General features: G+C 39.1%; 1 protein-coding gene across 1 annotated transcript; it reads left to right on the top strand.

Annotated features, from left to right (window-relative positions):
- The first annotated feature begins 551 nt into the window (after positions 1-551).
- Positions 552-20,767, top strand: stip1 (stress-induced phosphoprotein 1). Its single transcript, XM_017698257.2, has 14 exons — positions 552-752; positions 3,418-3,627; positions 5,506-5,647; positions 6,388-6,529; positions 6,999-7,164; positions 8,931-9,057; positions 10,303-10,405; positions 11,830-11,950; positions 12,274-12,370; positions 14,135-14,259; positions 14,386-14,422; positions 14,512-14,615; positions 15,520-15,692; positions 18,422-20,767. Exons 1-14 carry the CDS (start codon positions 744-746, stop codon positions 18,492-18,494), a joined length of 1,629 nt encoding a protein of 542 aa, XP_017553746.1. The 5' UTR covers positions 552-743; the 3' UTR covers positions 18,495-20,767.
- The last annotated feature ends 1,688 nt before the right edge of the window (positions 20,768-22,455 follow it).

Genomic DNA, 22,455 nt, shown 5'->3' on the forward strand with positions numbered 1-22,455 from the left:
TGGGGATTAGGGGAAAAAAAGTTACTACTACTACTTATAATAATAACAACAACAACAACAACAAAAATAATCATAATAATTTAACAGTTTGAACAGGTAGAGGAAATGCTAGTACATTCTCAGTGTCTCCAGAAATTATTAAAAGGCGTAAACAAAACAGCTGGGACTATATTTGCAGGTTCCTCGAAGTTGAACCTTCCAGAACTAACTGGAATATTTCTGGCGCTTACTCCACTACAATTCCCCTCTCATTGTCAGCGCACTGACTTCTGGTTGCTCTACGCTTCGTCGCGTAATGTGAAGTAACCAATCACAGAAGAAAACGCATCTTGTGTGATGAGAAAAGTCACACACTGCAAGCACGGCGCTTCACTTCACCGTGAAGAGCGGGTTGCCAAAGCATGCAGGCACAATAGGCGAACCGTTGATGCTGACAGAAACTTCTCGATCTTTCTGGTTTTGTTGAGTGGTTGTAAGCTACGAAATAAACCGCTATTTATTCAGCACAGATGTAACAGCCTTTCTCTCGTTGAACTGTCAATTGGAAATGGGCAGCAATCGCGGCGTGAAAGGTTGTTTTTGATGAATTGACTGTCGAGATAGGTTTGCAAGCGAAGCTGTGCAAGAAGAGGAATTTTGTAATACATGGCAACCTATTTTCGGGTACAGTCATATTGCGCGGTGGGCGGCGCGTCTCCTCCACTGTCGTCTCACAGTAGTTTCTGGAACCTCATGGTTGCACCATGGAGAAAGTAAGTACCACTTCGCCCTGAAATTAACCTAGAAATTCAGGCAAAGCACTCAGGGGCTGTTGCTGAAGAGCCACACGTCTGCTAGATTTTCTGTTATTAACTAAATTCAGCCACACAGTATCAGGCTGGTCAGTTAAACCCGCTCTACAAGTTCCTTAGCTGGCAAGCTAGCATTAGCTGTGTGATAGGCGCTGCAGTGATGCTCATTGTTAGCTACGGTGCTAAATGGATAGTGTAGCTATTAAAATACGTAAAGGGAAGAGCTCAACAAGACATTTCTCTATCAAGCTGCGTGTAAACGTCTGTGGTAGTACCTCTGTTCCGTTAGCTCGCGTATTTAGCTCATTCTAACTTCGCTCCCGTCAGCTAGGTTAGCTGTATAGCTAACTGAGCACCTAGCAGAGCTGGAGTCTTTGCAGAGACTGCTGTTGCTGCATAGGACTGCGACAGATTAAAGGTGTCCTTTAGTTCATGCTCAGAGGTTCGTATACATCCAGACTACCTAGGTGGTTAACAAACATGCTTTTTGTGTGTGTGGCGGTGGGGGAAAACATTAATTCGTGACCGTACATGTTGGTCAGGTGTCCAGATTACACCGTGACAGTCTGTCTTGTTGGGCAAATAGCTGACCATTACAACTGTTAGTTACAAGTTATGAGTTGCTGTCGACAGTAAACTAGTTTTTGGTGATGCTACCTCGTTTACATGTATCTATTTCTGTCTTTATATTGTTCGTGTTAGTAAGGTTCTTTGGCTTAAGGCGAAGCTAACAGTTATGGCATGGTAACTAATACTGTTTATTAAGCCACAAAACAGTAATCGCATCGACTAGTCAGGCCTGCAGGCTGTAGCTCGGCCAGCTGACTCGAACGTGACTGCTGTCCGAGACATTTGTGATAGACAGTTCAAAACAGGTGTAGTACTGCAGCTGTCCCTGGTCAGGGCAGTATGACAGTCTTAATCGTTATCGTGATAAATTACATCACAGTATGCTTTTTCTGTGTATATCCTAGATGTTATCAGTACTTCCTAACCGAATGTTTAAGTAAAAATGGACATAATTATTCCCGTGTAATTGGATTTTGTACAGCACAGTTTGTAAAATCGGATTTTTAATTTTGATATTTTAAATGAGGCAATACTTTGTCTGTTCATACTTATCAGATGTTAGGGAAATGCGTATTATGTGTTGTTTTGCCATGTTCTGCAGCTGTACCCTGAAGTGTCTCCTTTTGAATAATAGAAGTAAGAAGAAGCCTTTTTATGTGCACAGTTTGGTGGTAGGTGTTAGAGCTGCCTAGTGCATTCGTGTGAGTAACATAACTAAGGCATATAATTAGAATACTAGAGCTTGAAACAAGTCACTAAGTTGCAAGTGAATCTCAGGTCGAGACAGTCAAGATCAACAGTAATAATATGGATAAGGAGTTGTCCAACTACACATAAAAAGAATTTTCAAATTACTGTTAAACTTCATAATCTTCATTTTTTTATTATGATTTTTGGGGACATTCAGAGTATAGGATTCAAATAATGACAAATGAGCACTAAAAACGTACAAAGCTGAAGTTGGCTTATTACGACTTTCCATTCTACCGTAAATGCTGCAGCAGTCAGTTGCCGGAATACTGTACCATTTCAGGTGGAATGGTACATTCAAATGAAGCTGGCGAATAAGATGTCAGATTCATCCTTGTGCTGAGTGTTGTGCTCATTTTATTTGCAGAAGCTGTTAAAGTCAGTGAAATAGAGATCTGTTTTTGTTTTTCTACCATGAGGAAAATGCTCAATTCAGTTGGTAAGTTTCTCCAGCAAGTTAAATAGTTGAGTGAGGGCTTTTTGATGTTTTGCCTTGTGGAGGTGAATTTCAGTTCTAAACCCTTCACTTGTCTTCTGAAATATCATAATTGGGGTAAGTACACTAACAGGCATTTGATGACATTGCTGTGTTATCAGATATACGGCAGGAAACGAAGCCATTAATGTAAAAATGACTGCAGTTATACACCTCTCCATGCTTCTTCTACTTTGGGTCTTTAGTCTTTTTAAGTCAAAGTTGGAATCATTGATGATTGAGTCAGTGTCGTTGCAAGTCTTTCTCAAATTTTATTTATTTATTTATTTATTTTTGGAGTCGAGCCTCAAGTCATCAAATTTGTGCCTTGTCCAGGTCACATGACTTGAATCCACAGAATACAAGAAGTAGAGAGATGTCATGAGAAGCAGCCTGATGTCAGACTAAAAGTGCCGCTTTTAACAATTCATAATGCATGTTTACTGAGTCTGTTGCAGAGCACAGATTAAAACTGCTTTCAGCGCTGTAAGGTCTGCAGGCAGGTGCTACTGTGTCTGACCTGTTGAAATTGCAGTGCGAAAGAACTTCAGCTTATGCCCTCTGCTTCATGTTGCCATGGGTTTTCCATGGGATCCTGGTGGAGGTGTTGGATACGCTTACCATTTGTCAGATTTGCTGGTCTTGCACTGTTCCTATGGCAATTCTTGGACTGTAGTCAAATTTTGTCATCAGTACCTCTGGGGGAAAATTTAAATTAAGGAGGATTTTTTTTTCTCAATTCTGTTTCTTGTAGACTTCTAGTTTGTAATGTTACCTTTCATCTTGCACTTTTTCAAATATTGAACCGTAATTGTGATGCCCTGTCCTCAGGTATCTCAGCTGAAAGACCAGGGTAATAAGGCGCTGAGCGCAGGAAACATTGATGAAGCAGTGCGCTGCTACACGGAGGCTTTGGCATTAGACCCTTCCAATCACGTCCTCTTCAGCAACCGCTCTGCTGCCTACGCCAAAAAGGCTGACTATGATAATGCTCTGAAGGATGCCTGCCAGACCATTACGATCAAGCCAGACTGGGGCAAGGTGAGTAGTGTTATTACCGCCCTTTTTGAAGAATGATCTATTTCTTCCTTCCGTTCTCCTTCAGATCAGGCAGGCCAGCCATATGTTGAAGTTGTTGGAAACTAGTTAGGGCTGTACATTTTGCATACAGTTTTAGGTGGTACCTCTGGTGTTAAGTTACTAAATCAGTAACACAAATTTTTAGCAGCAAGAAAAAAGTTTTCAAATGTATTATTTTGCTATTTACTATTTGTTTTATTACACAAGAAAGTAGAGAAAAATCGGTAGTTGCCATGTTGCCTGGGTAGTGAAGGCTTTCTCTTTAGTCATAAACTAAAACTACAACTAACGGGTTCATCACATCCTTGGCAACCTTACTCATAAATACAAACACAACTCAGATTTTACAGTCTCATTAAAACATAAAAAGAGCATTTCATTGAAATGTTATTCTCTGATTTCTCCTTCTACCTGTGTTGAAACATAATGAGTGCTTAAATGTGATTTCAGTATTTGAATACTGGCATGTCGAATGGTTAAGAGTACTCAGGTACCTCTGCACATTGCTAATGCGAGTACATGGTCTTACTTGTAGTCTTTCAAAACCACTGACCTTAAATACTTAATTTAGGAGTTTTCACAGCAAGGTTTCTGAAAGAGGCATTATTATGGTTTACATAGTTATTATGTAAACAAACTGGGGCACGGACGTGATGGGATCTTTTTAGTACTGTTAAAAAAATGGACTTAGTTTGCCCTATGGCATACTGTGTATGCAATAGGACGTGTCCATTTAGGTCCAGGTTTGCTGAAAAAGTAAGCCACCCAGTTTACTTAGAGAGAAAAGAAGTATGGTGAAATATCAGTCATTTATTCGTGATTGGGTTATTCAAAGGGTTTATTTAGTACAAGTTTACTGCCTGCAAGAACAAGATTAACCTAATTAAAAAGAAATCAGATTTAGGTTCCCTGTGTCTTTAAATGTGCAAAGCAGTAATGACTGCTTACACAATAAACATAAAAATAAATAAATATATGTGTAAACAAAATTTTATGTTTGTTCTTTTTTGTGTCTATTTTATGTCTTTGTTTTTATGTTTGCCCATACAAAAAAATTATATGCATGTTTTATTTTGGAGCCTTTGTAGAAAAAGCTGTTGAGGTAATGTTGGCTTTCTCAGACTTTCAGTGCACATTGAAAATGTAAGTAGCTGTTAGTGAAATAAATTCAAAACTAAATACTATTTGGTAAAGTAGAGGTTAGTTATTCTGTTTACATGTCCAAAAATGTCTAGTTGCCTCACATTCAGTCAGAATCGTTTTGAAAATAAGTTATCAATATAATTTCTAACTTATCAGCTGGCATATCACCATGCCAACAGCTTTATCAAACATTGCATTTCATGCTGATATTTACAGCCCTACTGTACATTAGTGGCCATGCTAGCAGTCAGTATTTCTTTATCATGGGTTGAGGAGGTTTCCAGTGGATATATGGTTTAATTGCGTGGTGTAAGCTGAAAATTGTAGTTGATGGATGAAAAACACAAAAAGGACACAAAATTGAGTTCTGCCAAAATATTGAGACTGAGGGATACAGTGCTGCAATGCAGAATGTTACGTAATATAACAAATAACATACTAAATGCTACTTTTCGGACAGAATGTCCCTTTAAGGTCACGCAGCCCTTGTGCCCACATACAATGCTGACATGGCGGTGGCATTCTGTGGCAAACAGATTACTGCTCTTATTCAGTAAATCTAAAGTTTTTGATTTACTTATCTGAAAAAATAGCAGCAGTGAAAATAGAAGCAGTGTCAGTTGAAATTATCTCCAGTGATACTCTAACAGGACAGGGATGCCTAACAAACATGATTTAATTCTGTTCTCATTTCAGGGTTACTCACGGAAGGCTGCAGCTTTGGAGTTTCTGGGGAGATTAGAGGAAGCCAAAGCAACCTATCAGGAGGGTCTCAGACACGAGCCTTCCAACCAGCAACTAAAGGAGGGGCTTCAAAACATTGAGGCACGGCTAGCAGGTGTGGATTCTTTATAATATACTTGTACTTGTGTGGTGTTCTGACTATGAGCAGCTGCATATTTATTTACAAATAGAGTAATAATAATTTTGCTTAATTATTATTTATTAATTATTGCTGTGCAGTGTAAGAATTCAAATGTAGAATATAAATTACATTCATTGTTTTTGATAGTATCTTTAAAATGTGGCACTTCTAGGAATCTCTTTTTGTCTTTAAGTTATAACATTCTATACGCTAGCGTGTGTGTGTGTGTGTATATATTTATATTTATTTATTTCCGTAAGGTTTAAGCTAGCTTAATGATCTTAAAGTGCTTCTCTGAGTTTGCACGCTTCAAGGTTCCTGATCTATGAGTCTCTGCTCCTCACTCTGCTTCTTGTTAAACTGTTTCTCGATACTCCTCAGTTATGTAAATATTGCAAGAATCATTAATATAACTACAGTTAGGCATTCTTTCAAACTAAGGGAAAGCGAATTCAGCCAGGACGTAGTTATGTATAGTAACAAGCCAAGTTATTATTTTAAATTGCTCCTGCTGTCTCTCACTAACCCACAACCCCTTACCCCACCTGGACAACGGTGCACCCATATATCCCTCAAATTATCCCTGTTATTGATTTTATCAACATTTTGCACCTAGTCTGGACTGTAGACCTTGTGGCGATAATATTGTTAAATCTCCCAAACCTGTCTGCTGCCCGTACTAAATGTTTCTCCTCAATGTGTTCTCCCTTCAGAGAAGAAGATGATGAACCCATTTGCTATGCCCAACCTGTTTGATAAATTAGAGGCAGACCCTCGAACACGGGCGCTACTGGCCGACCCCAGCTACAGAGAGCTGCTGGAGCAGCTCCGCACCAAGCCATCTGAACTTGGCACGTAAGTGCTGTTTCCTTCAGAGGACCTCTCTCAATCTTTCATCTCTCTACCTCTCTTTGTCTCAGTCTTGGGGTTATCATTCCTTCTTGTTTTTTAGCTGTATCCTTTCACAGATCTCCAGGCTATGCAATATCACTTCTTTTCATGACTCTTTTCACTCCTGTTTCATTTTTCTCTTTTGTGCACAAAAGTCTGCCTGTCAATCCCTCAAGCCCACACTGTAGTCATAGTCAACTTGTCCTCTCTCTCTTCTTTCTACACCTCTAGTCTGAAAAGTCTCACTGCCCCTCTAGCTCTCATGCTTGCCCATAAATATATCTTCCGCCTCCACAAACTCCTTATTTTCATTCCAGCAGATTTTCACTCCTGCCTGTATGTGACAAGGTAATGTTAATATCTCTCTCTCTCTCTCTCTCTCTCTCTCTCTCTCTCTCTCTCTCTCTCTCTCTCTCTCTCTCTCTCCCTCTAGGAGGTTGCAGGACCCAAGAGTGATGACGACTCTCTCAGTGTTACTGGGGTTAGACCTGGCTGGCATGGAGGAAGATGAAGAGCCAACTCCACCCCCTCCCCCTAAACCTAAAGAGACAGCCCCACCCCCTCCCAAAGAGGAAGACTTGCCAGAGAACAAGAGATTGGTACAAACTCTGTTCTAAATTTAATTTGTAAAGTTTAATGGTCAGAATACAAATTTACACTTCCAAAAACAGTGTGACCCTTAACAGAAATTTGTTTGAAGTTGCCTTTAAGTTAATAAGGTGGGGCCATAAGCATCTATATGAGGTTAACAGTCCAAAACGTTATTAAACATGCCTACATAAGCACCCAGTTTTGTGTAAAGCTGACTGTAATCAATATTGTATTATTATATTACATTGGTTTATTGTTATACACTCACTGGCCACTTTATTAGGTAAAGTGGTTATAGGTTATTCACCTGTTCAATTGCTTGTTTACACAAATAGCTAATCAGCCAATCACATGGCTGCAACTCAGTGCATTTAGGCATGTAGAGGTGGTCAAGACAACTTGCTGAAGTGCAAACCTAGCATCAGAATGGGGAAGAAAGGTGATTTAAGTGATTTTGAACGTGGCGTGGTTGTTGGTGCCAGACGGGCTGGTCTAAGTATTTCAGAAACTGCTGATCTACTGGGATTTTCATGCACAACCATCTCTAGGGTTTACAGAGAATGGTCCGAAAAAGAGAAAATATCCAGTGAGATGCAGTTGTGTGGACGAAAATGCCTTGTTGATGAGAGGTCAGAGGAGAATGGGCAGACTGGTTTGAGATGATAGAAAGGCAACAGTAACTCAAATAACCAACCAATATCTCTGAGGAATGTTTCCAACACCTTGTTGAAAGTATACCACGAAGACTTAAGGCAGTTCTGAAAGCAAAGAGGGGTCCAACCTTTTACTAGTAAGGTGTACCTAATAAAGTGGCTGGTTTGTGTATATTCTTAGTACTATATGGTCAAATATAAGTGACTATAAAGGACTTTAGCCCATGTTAATATAAAAATAAATACCATGATGTGGGCTAGCTTTATATGTCAGAAGCTCTCAGAAAACTCTGCCATCCATCGTATCCTGTGTTTCCCAAACTGTATTTTTGCTCCAGCTTTGCCGTGCATGAGGGTTTAGCAAAAATGTGGGCAGTCTGGGGGTTACTGAAGACTGGTTTAAGAACAACTGCCTTAGAATTATGCAGGCTTCTGTTACTTCATATCTCCAGTTCAAATTTCATGATGAGTGGAGCAATAGAGAAGCTCAAATTCTTTGGGGGGGGGGGGGAATTCTAGTTCTGGTAAATCCAGTTCAAAGATATGAAAGTTTTGTTTTTTTTTTCTCTCTCTCTCTCCTGTAAACTTACTGTTGTTTCCGACAACCGCTCCTTAGAACATCAACGTGGACCAGCTGATCTGCTGTAGACAATTTAAAATAGGCTATTTTGCAGCTTAGGTTTCACATATGCACTGTAACAGTGCTTAGGTACTACTTAAAACTGACTTTATTTTACTCTTATTTCCTTATTAAGCAAGTAGAAGATTCCCATGATGTTGATCCAGTTAAACAGTTAGGGCTGCTTTCTTGCATTCTGTTTTTTTTTTTTTCTTTAAGGTCCACTTATAATAGTTGTTCACAGAAATAGTGTGTTCAAAACAGACTGCTTTTGAAGCATATTTTCCACAGTTAATGGTGAGAACTGAGAGCACAATTTCAAATTGCATGGTTTCAAAAAAGCAAGGAAAATTGGGTTTTCCATTATGTGGGCCATTTAATTCTACCATATCAGAGGACATTTAGAGCACGTATCACTGTTGGCTTCAAACTCCCAACTTGTAAAATTGTTTCATGTGCTGTTTACATGATACGTGACTAATGGTTTTGGTCTCTCTTGCAGGCATTAAAGGAGAAGGAACTTGGCAATGCAGCATATAAAAAGAAGGATTTTGCCGCTGCTCTGAAACACTATGAGGAGGCGTGCAAGCATGACCCCACCAACATGACCTGTCTGTCCAATCAGGCTGGTATGCATTTTAAATTCGAACATGCACATCTTTTTATACTTATTCTTTGTTTTGCCTTCTCTTCCTTTCTTGACACACACATTCTTAAAGTATGCTCAGACTCTCTCATACACACCCACCATATGTTGCAGGAGCTGTTTGGGTGTAGAGCATACATTTTCCCCCCAGCCCCCTCAAGCTGCTTGTTATTTCAATTCCATGGTCAGACAAACTGCCTGTTTTTCCACTACAGCAGGGAGGCATAAATATTTCATTATGTAACCTTCCTAATTGAAGTGTTTAACAATGTGTGCGAGTATCTCCAGGACAAAGGCGTCTTTTTAAACACAGCTGCATTTTGTGTGTTTATTTGATTGTGTGTTAGTCTTACAAAGCACCTTGCTTTTTGGCACTTACAGACTACTTGTGTGCTCAGCTTCACTGAGCTCTTCAGGCTGTGTTTAGCCTTTGGAAGCTTTTGATGCCTTTCGCTTGGAAATATTTACAGCCTTTTTGAGATGTTCATAGTCTGCTATGCATTGTTTACCTCTGCCTACTCTGCTAGGGATGGATGAATAGATAAAAATCTAATGGATCTAGTAGAGTTATTATATGTATTTCAAAACATAGTATTTTATGGCTGTTTTGAAACTCAAAAGTAGTTAATTTATTTATTTTTTGTATAATATAAAAAAGTTATTTGGACACATCACAAAATAAGCAGGTGTGAATTAAATAACAATATCCAACAAAAATAGGTATAAAACAAAACAAAAAAACATAGAATAAATTGTCAGCAAATTGTCAGTTTTAGGGATGTTTTACCTAAATGTTTATTATTTTTATTCCCTCTCCATAATTGCATAGTGCATAGCACCACCTAGTGTAATGAGTATCAGTCTGCTCAGATTAAGGAATAGAGTGGCATAATAATTTTATTAAAAATATATCAAAAGAATCAGTTTCGTACTAAAGCATATGATTATTATTGATTGTCTTTTACAAGACTGGCTTTGTACTTCAGTAAAATGCTTGTTTTTCATTCCTTGGTTGAATGTTAGAGTAATCCACTACTGGATTAATATCCTTTAGGCAGTTTGACCTCAGTTAACCATGATCAAAACAAGGTGCTTATTCAGACAAGTTGCAAATTGCCCTTTGTCTCAACGTTCTGAGTCCTTTTATTTGGTGTCTATATAGGTTGTACAGGTGAAGGTGTCCATTCCTCTGTGTCAGGTTTGTTTTGTTTTGTTTTTCCATTTTTAGCTGTGTTTTTTGAGATGGGGGAGTTTGACAAGTGTAGAGAGTATTGTGAGAAAGCCATTGAAGTGGGCCGAGAGAATCGTGAGGACTACAGACAAATTGCCAAGTAAGTGTGTGTGTGTGTGTCTGTACAAACATAATTTACTTTAATAGATGCATGTTCACTCTCAATCATCACACTAACTAGTTGCACTTTCTGAAAGTTAGCCCAGTGCTTAAGTCAGATTGGTCTAGCTAAATTAACTAGTGGTTGATTTTATATTTCTGCAAAGATGCACATAAATGTATCTGTGTGAAGATGCAAAGAAAGGGTACAGTGGAGAGCATAGTTTGATGTGCACGTATCCAAAATCAAGTATGCATGAATCTGCACTATGAACGTTGTTTGGTAATTTACCATATCACACTATTAAACATGCACATTATTGTGGACACTTTGAAATATCATGACAGCACTTTAACAAGTTTTTTTAACAAGACTTACTTATTTGTTTGTTTAAGACACAGCAGCTCTTCTTTCACAAGCTCTTGCTGCACTCTCTCTGTCTGATCATGTGGAACATTTCCTCCTTTGAGCAGAGCTTATAAATAATGACAACGGCCACAGCACAGCAGAAGGAAGAGCAAACAGAAAACATAAACGTGCTGAATGGGACATGGGTGAACGCAATAGTAATAGAGTAATATTCAGATTTGGGCTTTAAATATTTACTAAATAATTCACTCTAAAACTGGCACGTATGAAGTTACCTGGATGCCTGTTACAAGCTTCATTTGTCTGTGTGTAGAACATGTATTATGTAGTCATGTAGTATTAAGCTCAGTGTGGGAAAACTCTAGTTGTGTTAGCTTTATGCTACTACATAATTAAATCTTATATTCCTGCTTGCTGAAATTAGCATTATTGCCATGGGTGTTTTTTTGATAAACAGAGGCTATTAATAATGTCTAATGTATAGCCATAGCAGGTCCTGACTGCTACTGCTATCCGTCCTGTATGATGGTGATTACACAGTTAAGTCTTGTGTTTTTTTTTTTATTTGTTTTGTTTTTTGTTTTTTCATTTTTAATGATTATTTTGTTATAAATATTGCACACATACACTATATTTACAAAAGTATTGGGACACACCTCTTAATCATTGAATTCAGGTTTTTTTTTTTCAGTCACATTGCCACAGGTGTATAAAGTCAAGCACCTTGCCATGCAGTCTGTCTGTACATTTATGAAAGTGTCATTCTGAAGAGCTCACTGAATTCAAGCGTGGTACTGTAATAGGATTCCATTGTTGCAACAGGTTTTTTTCCCTCCTAGATATTCCATGATTAACTGTAAGTGGTGTTACTTAAAACTGGAATCGTATATATTGCACTGCACAATTGCATTCAATAATGGTGTAATTAATAGAATGTCTGTTTTTCAAAACACATTGTTGCATCTCCACAATGCACATTGTCACAACTATTTGTTCACACTGTGTTTTCCACTTCAGTTGAATTTACACGCTGCTGATTCTCTTGTGTCCCTCAGGGCATATGCCAGGATTGGCAACTCCTACTTCAAGCAGGAGAGGTATAAGGAATCCATTCAGTTCTATAACAAAAGCTTGACAGAGCACCGCACACCTGAGGTGCTGAAGAAGTGCCAGCAGGTAGGTGTCCTGTGGAGAACAGTGCACAGTAGTGTAAAATGAGACCATAACAAGCTCATTATGGATGAGAATACATCAGATACAAAAGGAAAGTCTTCATAGTGAAATTTGCAGTTTAAATGTACTCTTAATTCTGCTACTATAATATCAGTGTACTGCACAATATAGTATGTACCCTGATGTAATATGTGATTTTGAAAAATGCTGGGAAGGGGTTGCTGTAAGACCAGCTTTTGAGTGTCACTTGGCTAGATACATCTAGGAATGAATGGATTTGTGTTGTCATTCTATACAAGAGTTGGTGTTTGTGCTGTCCCTTACAGGCAGAGAAGATAGTAAAGGAACAGGAGAAAATGGCTTACATTAACCCAGATCTGGCACTAGAGGAGAAAAACAAGGGCAATGAGGCCTTCCAGAAAGGTAGGGATATGTGAGTGAAAGAGGAGTCACACAGGGTGCTTGTTTCAGTTCCATATACCACTAATCCACTTTTACACCAATGCTTTTGGACCTGTTCTCATTCAGTGGCTCCTGATCCTGCTGTCCCCCCCAATCTAGAACAGAGGTCACTAATAAGTGGACTGATAAGTCCGGACCCAGATGCTGTCCTATATGGTCTTGGGCCTATAACCAATAAGCTATGGCATAACTTTTCTAGCATTTACGGCACAGCTTTACTAGCCCAGGAAACTCAAAGACCAAATGCATGCATTGTAAAAATCACATGTGACTCTACTCAGCCAATCATATCTGTGCGTTACGATAAGCGTTGAGACTCAAGTGAGTGAGTGATAAACACACAGCTGAGGGACAAGACATAGCAGTCGGAGAAGAAAGTGAGGCAGATTCTTTTGCATGGTGTGCTCTAAAAAGAGAAATCTGACAGTAAACATTGTTGAAATATCACTGAATTTACTATTCGATTCGACATTCAGTTATTGACTACATAGGATGTTATGAATCATAGATATTATGATATTCTGGACCTTTAGTTGAGAATTTTCTTTGCCTGGACCTTATTGAATTTTAATTAGACCCCTGATCTAGAAGTATACCTGTCATAATTATTTCATAATTATTTATTTTTATATTATTTCACAATCCATTTTTCCACAGTTATTATTTGATTACTTGAATGCTTTCTGCTACAACAGGTATTCCATATAATTAGATAAATTCAGTTATCAAAGTCTGATGGAAATCAGTGAGTGGACCAGTAGCACAGCAACACATGTAAAGACAGCAAGATAATCTGCCTCCACGTTGTGCAAAAATAGCAATTTGTGGTTAGCCTTTTTTCATGCCAGTTAAATAGTCTTTTCCTGTCAAAGCCATGATTACATCTTCGTAATAGTCAGAGGTTGGGCTGTAGAGACCCTGCTAATAACTGTCTGTGTTAGAGCTGGGGAGAGGATCAGGGGTGATAATGAGAAGGCTGAAGTTGGCTTTCTTTTTGTCATCCTTTTTTTTTTTTTTTCCCCTTTTTCTTTTCAATCTTTTAGTTCCACCTGGTGCCGCAGTTTTATTCTGGCATGTGCAGCATGTAAACTGGAATAAAACGAATCTTAAGTTTTATGCGGTTGCATGTCAGTTTTATTCACCAGGTGCAGTCAAAATGCTTTTGTTACATTTGCCTGCTAGCATGATCTTGCATTTATTTCCAAGAATAAATGAGAGCATACTAGCATGTGAGCTGGCTGTCTGGATATTACATGCTCAGAGACAGTATTCGATAGTTGCAGCCCAACACGATTAACTTTCAGAATCATGCTTACTTCAAACAGTATGCAAATTACTAGCATTGTCAGCGAGAGATGCACTGATACCTCGTTTCACTTCCAATACCAATGTTTGATCTTTGCGTGATCTCAAGTACCGATATCGATACTAACTTAAATCTATAAAACTTAAGTCCTGTTATTTATACTATTATATCTTTTAATAATATTTTATTTTGGTAAAATCTTATGTTCTGTGCCACAAATGCAATGTATTCAGCTTGAGTAAAGAATCAAGATGGCTAATCAGCCAATTTGTCTGCTTTATGCGTGTGCTTTTAATAATTGCATGCTATGAACAAAAAAAAAGTTGATTTGAATTATTTATCTGGCCATTAATTGTCAGTGTTTCCTGATCAAGATAGGCCTAGTTAGAAGTTAAAAGATGTACTATTCTGATATTTAGGTGACTACCCTCTGGCCATGAAGCACTACACAGAGGCCATAAAGAGGAACCCCAATGATGCCAAGCTCTTCAGCAACAGAGCAGCCTGCTATACCAAACTCCTGGAATTCCAGTTGGCGCTCAAGGTATAGAGCTGAGGAACATGTATTTATGCTCAACCAAGTGCTGCACAACATTTCCCTCATTTAGTCTCTATTTAAATCCAAAGTCACATTCTTCTTTCTTTTTTTTTTTTTTTTTTTTTTTTGTAGGATTGTGAGGAGTGCATCAAACTGGACCCCATCTTCAGTAGGTTTTTGCAGTATTTTAAGGCTGGTGTAAATGATGATTTGATTTGCTGAGGTCACTTCATTTATCTTTCTTCTGTGTATGCATAGTCAAAGGGTACACACGTAAGGCAGCAGCACTGGAGGCAATGAAGGACTTCTCCAAAGCCATGGATGCCTATCAGAAAGCTCTGGAGCTGGATTCAAACTCTAAGGTACGAAATTAGAATGAATTTAATGACTGATTCACAAAACAAAATGCACAATTTGATTTAATACTATAAAGTGATGTACATTTTCAGTGCAGCAAAAATAAGGAATGTTTCAACATCATTTTTCAGGAGCGTTCAAACATTTAAAAAGTCTCAGATGTTCTACGTTTTATACATTTCTAAACAGCTTAAACACTAAATAAATACTAATTATTAGACTGATTTGAGCTAGTAATGCTAGTCACTGTATTGTGTTGGAGTGTACTGTATTGTTGCAGCCCAAAAAGATTTGGATTTTTAAACCCTATTAAATCCACTGACTCTATATGTGCATGCTTCTGTGCATTCACCAAGAAATCTTTGGATTAGGAACAGATTCTTTGTCTTTTTTTTTTTTTTTTTTTTGTGCAAATTTAAAAGAAGCAGTTCACATATATATGGGGAATATGCTGTGCCATCATTATTGTGATGAATTAATGTCACAGTATGCTTTTCTAAATATGTAATAGTAATCACAAACCAAAACATTAAAGATTTGGACCAGTTAGAGCCTATAAACAAACAACAAGAAGCAAGGCAAATTAAATGGATAAATGCCATAGCAGGAGCTTTTTTTTCCTTCTTTTAAATAATTATTCTTTACAGGTATAGTAATAGGTAGTAAGATAGGCAGTGCTGTTTTGCTGGTGCATATGGGTTTGTCCTAACTTCTAAAACCTCAGAGCAGCTAAACATTGTGATTCATATGTTGTATATATTTATTTATTTATTTATTTTTATTATTATATATATATATATATATATATATATATATTTTTTTTTTTTTTTTTTTTTTTTTTTTTTTTTTTGTGTGCGTGTGTGTGTATATAAAAATTTACTTTTGCTTACTATGTCTTTTTGCATGCAGGAAGCAACAGAGGGTCTGCAGCGCTGCATGGTGAGTCAGGCAGTGCGGAATGACAACCCAGAGGACGTGAAGCGGAGGGCCATGGCTGATCCAGAGGTGCAGCAGATCATGACGGACCCTGCCATGCGCATGATACTGGAGCAGATGCAGAAAGACCCTCAGGCCCTTAGCGAGTAAGACACGCACAGAAACACATCGCTGACTCAGTTCCTCCCGGATTTAGATTACATTGGATTTTTTGATTCTTTCAACCTTTCCACTCTGTATTCGTTTTTTTAAAATTCCTTTTCTACAGTAATATTGTGCGTCACTGGTATTGTCCAAAGACATTCAGTATGAGAATCTTATGTGAAATGGTGCTAAACCTGCCAATCACAAAGGAAAAAACAAGAACAGTAACAAGTAGAAGGCTGGAAAAATATGAATTACTTAAATGTATGTATAATCCCATTTCCAAAGAAGTTGGGATGCTGGGCAAAATCTAAATAAAAACAGAATGCAATGATGTGCAAATCATTTAAACTCCAGATTTAATTTAAAAATGGTACAAAAACAACATATCAAATGTTGCAACTGGTAAATTTTATTGTTTTTTTTAAAAAATATGCCCATTTTGAATTTGACCCAAACAGCACATTACACAACTTTACCAGCCTTTTGTTGCCTCAGACCCAACTTTTTGTAATGCTAAAAACACCTTGTAGTTAGTTGGCAACAGGTCAGTAACATAATTGGGCATAAAAAAGCATCCCAGACACGTGGAGTCTTTCAGAAGTAGAGATGGGGAGAGGGGTTCGCCACTCCATGAAAGACTGAGCAAGCAAATCGTGAACAATTTAAAAAATAGCATTTCTCAATGTAAAATAGCAAAGAACTTTAGCTTTTCATCAAATGATTTAGAGAATCTGGACAAATCTCTGTATGCAAGGAACAAGACTGAAAACTGCTATTTGCTGTTTTCGGACATGATCCTGTTGTGGGCCCAGAAAAAACTTCTGAAAACCACTGTATGTGAAAACAGTTCATTGCTGCATCCACAAACGTAAGTTAAAACTCTAAAACTCAAATAAGAAACCATATAAACATCCAACAACCTTCTCGCGGCCTGATCTCATTTAAAATGGACTGAGGCAAAGTGGTAAGTGTTCTCTGGTCAGACGAATGAACATTTGAAATCCTTTTCAAATCATGGACGCTGTGTCCTCCAGGCTAAAGACCACTCACCTTGTTATCGGTGCCAGTATTCATGATGGAGTGGGGGTACATTACTGCACATGGCATGTGTGATTGGCACAACTGTGAAGGCACCATTAATGCTGATTGATATTTACGTGTTTTGGCAACATATGCTGCCATCCAGATGACGTCTTTTACAGAGAAGGTCTTGTTTTTATTTTAGCAAGACAATGACGAACCACATTCTGCGTGTCTTACAAAAGCATGGCTCTATATGCCATGTATATAGCATGACTCCAGGTGCTAAATTGGCCTGCCTACAGATCAGACCTGTCACCCACTGAAAACATTTGGTGCATATATGCTGCATTTGAGGTGAATCAGCATAGACATTCTGTCTTAGTTCAGTTGTTGTATTTAGTCTCAGATGCAGTCGCTGTACCCATAGCTGTGCATGGACCATCTATGCATGCTGCAGTGCTAGAATGACCACAGTTGTCAGAATTTGCTTCTATGCACTAGTTCTTAATCACTGCAATAAGAAGCAAACTATACTGAGCCAGTTGCAAACTACTTCATTTGTTGATCTGTTTGCAACAAACTATAGCAAGACAGCAGACATTATCATGTTCAGTTATGTTCCAATTTCTGCATATGGTAGTCCAGTACAGAAGTGGATGCACTTATTACTATTATAAATATTATAAATAGTGTGCTTTAGTTTTATCCTACTGACACAGCCCAAAAAATAAACAATACAAAACACAGTGCATCTCATACATTGCAATAGTAAAGTGTTTAGATCTGTTTTAAGACAGTAATCACACTATATGAGTAATCATTCTACCCTCTTAAAAAAAAAAAATCTGTATTTCACGTTTAGTATTTCCACTGTTAGAATTTCAGTGCTACAGAGTTTGGTCAGTGGCTGGTGCAGTGCACTCAGTGCCTGTTTGCTCTTTTTTAATAACTCTACTGAAACATGCATGAAATATAAGCTTTATGTAAGTGATATGGAAATTAGTTGCTGGTAGGCTCAGATGTGATTTCATGCACTGAAGCTGATTCATCATTTTGCACTCGGCTCTCTTTGCCTGACTAAGAAAACTTTCGTAGGATGTGGAAAGAGTAGTTCATATGTCATTATATGCTGACAGAACTGCATTCTGTACTTGGTTCTTGGCCATGTTGAACATAAAAACCTAATCCTTTGGTAACGGCCAGAGGTCTGGCCAGTGTAACCTCATGTAGTATTTTCCCCACTATATTGTTGGCTTGTGTTTAGCAGATAAGAACTGATTTCTGGACTCTCCTCTTGCATGTTTATTACTTGTTACTTTTTTTTCCTGCTGCCATAAAAATCATGCTACTTCCCTACTACCCCCCCCCTACTGAACAGCAGGGCAGTTTATTTATTTATTTAAATGTTACTTTCATCACGCAGATAAATACTATATTGTGTATATGTTTGGGTAAGGGGTGTAGGGGAGGAAAAAGACAATCAACACAACTTATTTATTTATGTATGTATGTGCATTGCTGCCAGTTAATGAGGTTGAATTTCCTTACTTTAAACTGACTACTTTTGAATTATAGCTCATGTTACTCAATCTGTGCAACCCCTAGTACAGCAAAATGTCCATAAAACTCTGTATTGTAATTTGCAATGGTCAAGCGACTGAATGCTTTTTTTTTTTTTTTTCCTCTCTGTCTCTCATTCCTGCAGTCACCTGAAGAACCCAGTTATTGCTCAGAAGATTCAGAAACTGATAGACGTTGGCCTCATAGCCATCCGGTAATCATAAAAAGAAAGCGGAGGAGAACCAGGGCTAGCACCATCCAGATCAACACCGCCACAAGACCACAGAGGGACGAAGATGCCATTCCAAACGAACTCTAGCTCACCAAAATGTACACTCATCTCTATACTCCCCCCTCTTTATGTGATAGGGTTTGTTTTTTATTTCAGTGTAAGGCCTTAATTAGATATTCATTAAACATGTTATGTCAAACATGTAACACGCAATACTAGATTTTATTCTTACAGAACACTCTGGTATCAAGTGTTCATGACTGAAGTGAAAGTATTTGCATTTTATTTTGCCATTGAGAATCTGTAGATCATCACGCTTGTATCAGTGTATAGTAGGGCATGCAGAAGCACTGGAGAGAGTCTCGGTATAGTACCAGATGTTTTTTAAATCTGATGCGCAGTCAGTCTCGTTTTTAAAAAAAAAATTTTTTTCTCTTCTGATTCACTCAGTTCACATCTCATTTAGAATGGCATATTTTCATGGCCCTCTCTGATGCAGTACAAGTTGCACAACCATTTCAAGACGCTTATTGCTATCATTATATGCGACATCTGAGAATCTTCTCAATTTTGAGAGTTGCCTGTGGGATTGGTAGTGTGGTAAAGATGGCTGCCACTTTTCACTGAATTTCAGGGCTTCTGTCTGTCAGGCGTCTCAGGGTAAGAGTGCGTATCTGCGGTCAGCTCCATGACAATGTAATCATATTCACATGGGAAAGTAACGTTGCAAGATTCTGGATCTAGTGCAAAGTCACTGTGCAGCTGAGCAGAGGGAGATTCATTTATTTGCACTTTTTCATGTCCAGTGGAAGAAGACTTGAATCAAAAATCCACCATCGCCAGCCTATTTGTCTGTATTCAGTTCCCAAAAGGATGTAACTTGTCATTGAAACAGTTCATCCTAACAGGTGGACTGAGACCAGGCACAGAGGCTGAGACAAAAAGCAGAAACTGATCTTGGATCAGCACTCTTAATTTGAGAAGTCTGATACGTGTGACCTCCCCAAGTTTTCATGTTATGATTGTGATAGAATACTGTCTCTTTTAGCCTTGCTGCTGTTTGACTGTATAAAAGGGGATGTTCTAAAATGCTAAAGGGGGAGGGGGGTCGCTCAACATGGTTTAATGTACTCAAGCAATAACCACTCAGTCTCACTGACTGTCTAATGGCAAGACAATAAAACTAATATAAACACAAAACATTTTGCACAATAAAGGGGAAGGTTTCTGCATAATGAAGTCATCACTCCGAGTGCTTTGATGTGAAATGTATACTCCAAAAGAAACTTGGGGGTCACGATTGATCGGAGCAATGATAATTGGAACATCTGGAGCATTAATGCCTCTAAAAAAAAAAAAAAAAGCTTCAACACAAGTTCTGAACTGGATGCTAATATTAAAACACATTAATGGTGGTACAGGCAGGGCATTGTAGGGTCAAATAGCACCCAAAGAAAGTACTCTTTCAGATATACTATGATTTAGGAACCCCATGATGTTTGTTTTACTAAATTGTTGTACATTAAGACAAGTTTAGCCTCCCCCTACATTAAGCATTTTGGAACATCCCTGAAAAGCACTCTATGTAGGCTTCACAACTCAGAGGGCATCTTCAAGGCTTTGCGACTCAGAAGGCATCTTCAAGACTTCAAAAGCATAGTATCAGTTTACAGGGTGCCTTCAAGTACACGCGAGTGTTCTTCAAGGGTTCTTTAGTAAAGGCAACAGAACAATGAGTTGTGTATGAAACCAATTTAAGCTTAAATGGTTCTTTTCATGGTGAGAGTTCTTTGGATTGAAGGGGAAACTTTCTGAAAACAGTTCTATATAGCACCAAAAAGGATTCTGGTATTGTTATATTGTCATTTTGGTGCTATGTAGAGCCATTTACAAAAAGGTTCTGTGTAGAACCATATACAGCATATTCTCATCAATCTAAAGAACCATCTCATCACACAGAGCACCATTTAAACACGAAATGGTTCTAAACAAAACCGTTGCCTTTACTAAAGAAGCTACCTTTTTAAAGTGTGTACCGCAGTCCTTTTGTCTAATACCTGACAAACGCAGGTTTTCAGGGGCATGAAGATGAGCTTTAGCGTCTGCTCAACTTTAAAAGTGAACCTTTGCCTGTCGTCAGTCTGATGCTGTCGTGTTCAGTGTGAAGAGCAGAATGGGACTTTAGCCGTTTGAATGTTTTTGGCTGCTGTCATGCTCAATGTCTTTTCACTTCAATAAACTGACATTCACGCCAGGGTATCCAGCTAGAGTCCAGTCGAGTTGCTCCTCACAGTGACAGTTTGGTCGAAGATGGCAGGACAAAAATGACTGCCAGTCAACTTGTAGCCTTTGGTCAGTTCTTGAAATAGCCTTTGACTTCCTGCATGAATTAAGCTTATTAGCTGTAACCTAGAAATAGTTTTAGGATGTGGAGATGGAGCCTCACAGAAAGTGAGTCATGCTTATATTAAGCGGTTTTTGTAAGATCACAATGAAGGACTTAATTTTGGGTATTAATCACAGTGTTACCTCTTTTTGGAAAAGACAGTCCTTTAAGAAGAACTGCACTGATCTTAAAAAAAATTTTATATACACTGCTCAAAAAAATAAAGGGAACACTTAACACAATCTAACTCCAAGTAAATCAAACTTCTGTGAAATCAAACTGTCCGCTTAGGAAGCAACATTGACAATCAATTTCACAGCTGCTGCACAAATGGAATAGACAACAGGTGGAAATCATTGGCGATTAGCAAGACACACTCAATAAAGGAGTGGTTCTGGAGGTGGGGACCACAGACCACTTCTCACTACCTTTCTGCTTTCTGGCTGATGTTTTGGTCACTTTTGAATGTTGGTGGTGCTTTCACACTCGTGGTAGCATGAGACGGACTCTACAACCCACACAAGTGGCTCAGGTAGTGCAGCTCATCCAGGATGGCACATAAATGCGAGCTGTGGCAAGAAGGTTTGCTGTGTCTGTCAGCGTAGTGTCCAAAGGCTGGAGGCGCTACCAGGAGACAGGCCAGTACACCAGGAGACGTGGAGGAGGCCGCAGTAGGGCAACAACCCAGCAGCAGGACCGCTACCTCCGCCTTTGTGCAAGGAGGAACAGGAGGAGCACTGACAGAGCCCTGCAAAATGACCTCCAGCAGGCCACAAATGTGCATGTGTCTGCACAAACGGTTAGAAACCGACTCCATGAGGATGGTATGAGGGCCCGATGTCCACAGATGGGGGTTGTGCTCATAGCCCAACACCGTGCAGGACCAGAGAACACCAGGATTGGCAAATTCGCCACTAGCGCTCTGTGCTCTTTACAGATGAAAGCAGGTTCACACTGAGCACATGTGACAGACGTGACAGAGTCTGGAGACGCTGTGGAGAGCGATCTGCTGCCTCCAACATCCTTCAGCATGACCAGTTTGGCAGTGGGTCAGTAATGGTGTGGGGTGGCATTTCTTTGGAGGGCCGCACAGCCCTCCATGTGCTCGCCAGAGGTAGCCTGACTGCCATTAGGTACCGAGATGAGATCCTCAAACCCCTCGTGAGACCATATGCTGGTGCGGTTGGCCCTGGGTTCCTCCTATTGCAGGACAATGCTAGACCTCATGTGGCTGGAGTGTGTCAGCAGTTCCTGCAAGATGAAGGCACTGAAGCTATGGACTGGCCCGCCCGTTCCCCAGACCTGAATCCGATTGAGCACATCTGGGACATCATGTCTCGCTCCATCCACCAACGCCACGTTGCACCACAGACTGTCCAGGAGTTGGCGGATACTTTAGTCCAGGTCTGGGAGGAGATCCCTCAGGAGACCATCCGCCACCTCATCAGGAGCATGCCCAGGTGTTGTAGGGATGTCATACAGGCATGTGGAGGCCACACACTGTACTGAGCCTCATTTTGACTTGTTTTAAGGACATTACAAGTTGGATCAGCCTGTAGTG

The sequence above is a fragment of the Pygocentrus nattereri genome, chromosome 23 (assembly GCF_015220715.1).
Source record: "Pygocentrus nattereri isolate fPygNat1 chromosome 23, fPygNat1.pri, whole genome shotgun sequence".
NCBI lineage: Eukaryota > Metazoa > Chordata > Actinopteri > Characiformes > Serrasalmidae > Pygocentrus > Pygocentrus nattereri.

Bases quoted from the DNA above. Each gene is read 5' to 3' on its own strand.
- stip1 (XM_017698257.2), top strand. The intron at 7,165-8,930 runs GTACAAACTCTG...TCTCTCTTGCAG, and splicing joins TGCCAGAGAACAAGAGATTG to GCATTAAAGGAGAAGGAACT. The intron at 10,406-11,829 runs GTAAGTGTGTGT...TGTGTCCCTCAG, and splicing joins GACTACAGACAAATTGCCAA to GGCATATGCCAGGATTGGCA.